The sequence below is a fragment of the Bombina bombina genome, chromosome 9 (assembly GCF_027579735.1).
Source record: "Bombina bombina isolate aBomBom1 chromosome 9, aBomBom1.pri, whole genome shotgun sequence".
NCBI lineage: Eukaryota > Metazoa > Chordata > Amphibia > Anura > Bombinatoridae > Bombina > Bombina bombina.
Genome location: NC_069507.1, coordinates 94,378,950 through 94,384,949, shown reverse-complemented (window position 1 = coordinate 94,384,949; position 6,000 = coordinate 94,378,950). Strand labels below are relative to the sequence as shown.

General features: G+C 37.3%; 1 protein-coding gene across 1 annotated transcript in view; it reads left to right on the top strand.

Moving 5' to 3' along the window:
* The first annotated feature begins 806 nt into the window (after positions 1–806).
* The window catches only part of RTKN2 (rhotekin 2), a 324,918-nt gene continuing 319,724 nt past the window's right edge, over positions 807–6,000 (top strand). The window contains exon 1 of the mRNA XM_053692261.1: positions 807–985. Coding sequence (XP_053548236.1) covers positions 836–985 — 150 coding nt within the window. The 5' untranslated portion in view covers positions 807–835. The remainder of the gene's footprint in view (positions 986–6,000) is intronic.

The window sequence follows — 6,000 nt, the reverse complement described above, 5'->3', positions numbered from 1 at the left end:
GTATATAATATGTGTGGGTACAGTAAATGAGTAAGAGTAAAATTACAGCTAAACACAAACACCGCAGAAATGTAAAAATACCCTTGGTCCCAAACAGACAGAAAATGGAAAAGTGCTGTAGTCATTAAGGGGTTAAATGGACACAAAACCCACATTTTTTCTTTCATGATTTAGAAAGAGCATGCAATTTTAAACTAATTTCTAATTTACTTCTATTATCCAATTTGTTTTATTCTCTTGATATTCTTTGCTGAAAAGCATATCTAGATATGCTCAGTAGCTGTTGATTGGTTGCTGCACTTAGAAGCCTTGTGTGATTGGCTCACCCATGTGCATTGCTTTTTTTTTTTTAACTAAGGATATCTAAAAAATGAAGCAAAATTAATAATAGAAGTAAATTGTAATGTTGTTTACATTATGCTCTATCTGAATCATGAAAGAACAATTTTGGGTTTAGTGTCCCTTTAATTCGTAGTTAAAAATGTGATGCACCTAACGTGGGTCAATGACATTACCACCTGCTCTTATACTGTATCGGCTACGTTGCTTTACCTGCACTGGAACGTTACAATACTTAATAGGGGGTTAAATATTGCATCACTAAACACTTTAATACAAAAACTTCACCACGTTTTGCATTTTAGAACAAAATGATTTATATATTACATATTAGCGACGGAGATTTAGTAAAATCTTTGTTTAAAAAAAAAATAAAAATTCAAATTGTTTAAAAATGGTACGGTCCATTATGCAGTCTTGTTTTACGCCCTCTATCTGCTTCTCTGCGGAGAGGGACTGTACTTTGTTTTGAAAGAAGAAATCTCTTCACAAAACAATGGAGGAGAGCGAAGGGCGGCAGCGGCGCGAAATTCAAATGTTTAGCCGTAGTGAGAAGCTTAGAGCTACGATCTCTAAGTGCTCATCTCTGGGAATGGAGATTAAACGCAAGAAAATACGGGAGAGCACCATATTCCTGCAGCAGGAAGTGAGTAAACTTGCTGCATGTAGCGATTTGTGTTTATAAGTGGAGCAGCTGCTGGGTGGGGAGTCAATCATATGGTTTATATAGTGTTAGAGGGAGGGTGTGTGTATGTATATATATATATATATATATATATATATATATATATATATATATATATATATATATATATATATATATGTACACACACACACAAGTGTGTGTTTGTTTTCTGTATAAGTATCCATTGCTGTATGACAAAGTGTTTTATTCAGTAGAAATCGTAGTCTAGAGAGATTACGGTACGTGTTTAACCCTTATTTACTGTATTATACGCCCTTTCTGTTTGAAATAAACGTCTTAATAGCTTGTTTTGCACATTTACATTTTGTTATAGGGTCTCCTCTTTTGTTGTTGTTACTAAATTAGCAATAGTGATTTAGAGGTTTATTGTTATAGGTGATGCATAATAAAGAGTTGCTCTTTGTACTCTGCAGCACATTAAAACTTGCAGGTGACATGCCTGCTGCAGAGATCACCCTACACTGATTACTTAAATCCTGCAAATGACACTTTCAGATGCAAATATGACTAATTTGCAAAATTTTAAGAACCACTGGTGTAGGGGGAAACACAATTAAAATTCAACCTTGTTTATAGTCCTGTTATTTATCCATCTTGTATTTGGTGTAGCAAAGTGACAGGGATTTGAATGTGACATTCTATCTAATACAATTGTGTGTGTCTATGTGAAAAGGTATCAGTTGCAAAATCAAAAAAGGCTACAAATAAGCTACCAATGCATGGTTTAAAAAACTCAGTAGCAGATATCAGCAGGGTGCAATAACAGTAAAGTTGAGAGACATAACCCTTTATAATTGAGTGAAAACAAACATATCTAAGAGGAGTTTGCATATGTATCCAGATTTTAATTATGTTGTAATCCTTTGTGTTGAATTGCTGGTAATACTGTTATGTGTTTCTGCACAATGATTTGGTGGTGCTCACAAGTTCTTTTCTGATAAGGGGGCATGAATGTCAAAATTACACTTGTGATGAATGTCACAATTACACTTGAGTGATTCAGATAGAGCATGTAATTTTAAGACCCTTTTAATTAGCTTTTTAAATTTACTTGTTAGCCTTTGTTGAAATGCATATGTTAATATGCACAGCAGCAGCAAAGCACTATTGTGGGCTAGCTGGTGATTGGTGACTACATAAAACTTGTTTCTTATCATTGGCTCACCAAATGTGCTCAACTTGCTCCCAGTAGTTCATTGCTCCAATGGAGCTGACTTTAACTATGGGTTTACAGTGGTTAATAGGACAGTAATGAAACACTGTAAAACATTTAGAGCATTTTCTTTTGTTCTTTTATAGGCATGCAGATAAAAAAAAAAATAAGACTTAAAGGGACACTGAACCCAAATTTTTTATTTTGTAATTCAGAAAGAGCATGCAATTTTAAGCAACTTTCTAATTTACTCCTATTATCAATTTTTCTTCGTTCTCTTGCTATCATTATTTGAAAAAGAAGGCATCTAAGCTTTTTTTTGGTTTCAGTACTCTGGACAGCACTTTTTTATTGGTGGATGGATTTATCCACCAATCAGCAAGGACAAACCAGGTTGTTCACCAAAAATGGGCCGGCATCTAAACTTACATTCTTGCATTTCAAATAAAGATACCAATAGAATGAAGAACATTTGATAATAGGAGTAAATTAGAAAGTTGCTTAAAATTTCATGCTCAATCTGAAACAAAAAAGAAAAATTTTGGGTACAGTGTCCCTTTAAGTACGATTTACCAAAACACAAGATCACTGTAAAGCCAAAATAATAATGAAGACTATGATTATTAGAGGGGACACATTATCCTTAGGAGATCCCAGAATAAATACAATTTTTAGTTAGTTTTTTTCTTTTGTGTTTTATTTGAGTGTATATTACTCCACTTGCTACTTCTATACCTTATGTATTTATATATGTGTGTGTGTGTGTGTATTTAAATAAGTGTCTAATCCTTTCATTAGGTATGTTATGAACTTGATTTCTGTATAAATTAACAATCTGCACACATAAGAATGCCTTCTGATATGTAATCAGAGGTTAAAAATGTATAAAGCTATGTAGTCAGGCATAGTTCTAGGTTTTAGGATTTGGGGAATCATTTAGCAGGAATTTTACCAGTTGGAGATTAGAATTGGATATTTCATATACCTGCATGTAATATACGCTACTATAAATAAGAATATACAGAGATACTGATCTAAAAATCCAGTATTAATCCTGCTCCCAGTTTAGCACTGTTGTTGAGGTTAGGCTGCCTGGGACACCCATTAAAAAGGGCAGGGAAATCAGAAATAGCAGACCATCCCCCACATATGAGAAAGCTCATTACACAAACGGGAGGAAGCAGGAATCTGTAGATTTTAGTCTACATCTGATACTTTTGGGGATTGGTTGGGAGTCTAGAAATCAGCAAAATGTTATTTAATAATAAGAAAAACTATACATTGTTCCAAAAACACTCCCAGATGGGATATATAAATGGATCATTTACAAAATATGTATGCATTGACAAATCTGGTGTACAGTAACTCACAAAAGTGAGTACACCCCTCACATTTTTGTAAATATTTTATTTCTTTTCATGTGACAACACTGAAGAAATGATACCTTGCTACAATGTAAAGTAGTGAGTGTACAGCCTGTATAACAGTGTTAATTTGCTGTCCCCTCAAAATAACTCAACACACAGCCATTAATGTCTAAACCATTGGCAACAAAAGTGAGTACACCAAGTGGAAATGCTCAAATTGGACCCAAAGTGTCTATTTTGTGTGTCCACCATTGTTTTCCAGCACTGCCTTAACCCTCTTGGGCATGGAGTTCACCAGAGCGTCACAGGTTGCCACTGGAGTCCTCTTCCACTCCTCCATGATGACATCACAGAGCTGGTGGATGTTAAAGACCTTGCGCTCCCCCACCTTCCGTTTGAGGATGCCCCACAGATGCTCAATAGGGTTTAGGTCTGAAGACATGCTTGGCCAGTCCATCACCTTCACTGCCTTGCTAAAGAAGCTGAGGGTAGTTGTCTTGGGGGTATGTTTGGGGTCATTATCATGTTGGAATACTTCTCTTTGACCCAGTTTCCGAAGGGAGGGGATCGTGCTCTGCTTCAGTATGTCACAGTACATGTTGGCATTTTGTGGTTCCCTCAATAAACTGTAGCTCCCCAGTGTTCGCAGCACTCATGCAGGCCCAGGCCATGACACTCCCACCACCATGCTTGACTGTAGGCAAGACACACTTGTCTTTGTACTCCTCTCCTGGTTGCCACCACACATGCTTGACACCATCTGAACCAAATAAGTTTATCTTGGTCTCATCACACCACAGGACATGGTTCCAGTAATCCATGTCTTTAGTCTGCTTGTCTTCAGCAAACTGTTTGCAGGCTTTCTTGCTCATCATCTTTAAAAGAGGCTTCCTTCTGGGACGACAGCCATGCAGACCAATTTGATGCAGTGTGCGGCTATGGTCTGAGCACTGACAGGCTGACCCCCCCCCACCCCTTCAACCTCTGCAGCAATGCTGGCAGCACTCATATGTCTATTTCCCAAAGACAACCTCTGGATATGACGCTGAGCACGTGCACTCAACTTCTTTGGTCGACCATGGCGAGGCCTGTTCTGAGAGGAACCTGTCCTGTGAAACCACTGTATGGTCTTGCCCACCGTGATGCAGCTCAGTTTCAGGGTCTTGGCAATCTTTTTATAGCCTAGGCCATCTTAATGTAGAGCAACAATTCTTTTTTATTTCAGATCCTCAGCGAGTTCTTTGCCATGAGGTGCCATGTTGAACTTCCAGTGACCAGTATGAGAGAGTGTGAGAGCGATAACACCAAATTTAACACAGCTGCTCCCCATTCACACCTGAGACCTTGTAACAATGACAAGTCACATGACACCAGGGAGGGAAAATGGCTAATTGGGCCCAATTTGGACATTTCCTCTTAGCGGTGTACTCACTTTTGTTGCCAATGGTTTAGACATTAAAGGACCAGTCAACACAGTAGATTTGCATAATCAACAAATGCAAGATAACAAGACAGTGCAATAGCAATTAGTCTGAACTTCAAATGAGTAGTAGATTTTTTTTTTTCTGACAATTTTAAAAGTTATGTCTTTTTCCACTCCCCCTGTACCATGTGACAGCCATCAGCCATTCACAAATGCATACACATACCATGTGACAGCCATTCACAAATGCATACACACGTATTCTTGCACATGCTCAGTAGGAGCTGGTGACTCAAAGTTTAAATATAAAAAGACTGCACATTTTTTTACTGGAAGTAAATTGGAAAGTTGTTTAAAATGGCACGCTCTATCTGAATCTTGAAAGTTTAATTTTGAATGAGTGTCCCTTTTAATGACTGTGTGTGAGTTATTTTGAGCGGACAGCAAATTTACACTGTTATACAGGCTGTACACTCGCTACTTTACATTGTAGCAAAGTGTCATTTCTTCTGTGTTGTCAAATGAAAAGATATAATAAAATATTTACAAAAATGTGAGGGGTGTACTCACTTTTGTGAGATACTGTACAATGTCCCTTTTTTAAATACACATTGCTAAAGGGACAGTGTAAGCAGAAGGCAACAATTCATTGTAATTAAAGCTCATTCACAAACACCCTTTAAAATGATCTGGTCTCTTCTTCCCCCACACTGTGATGCTGATTTCTTACAATGCATTTTAATAACATAGCTTTTCTGTAGACATTACTGCAGTACTGAAATCTCCAGCATAGTTTTCAGCAAACCGCTATTTAACTTTCACGCCGTTGGGTCGTTCCATGCCGTCCTAACGTCTGGGCTTTTAAAGTGAAGATAAACTTTCATGAATCAGTGCCCTGTTTTTAAAAAATACTATTAAAAACAGGGGCACTTTGATTCATGAAAGTTTACATTGCAGTATATTTTGAAAAATACTTACCTTATCTTCTGCAAAGCCGGATTGGCAATCCCAC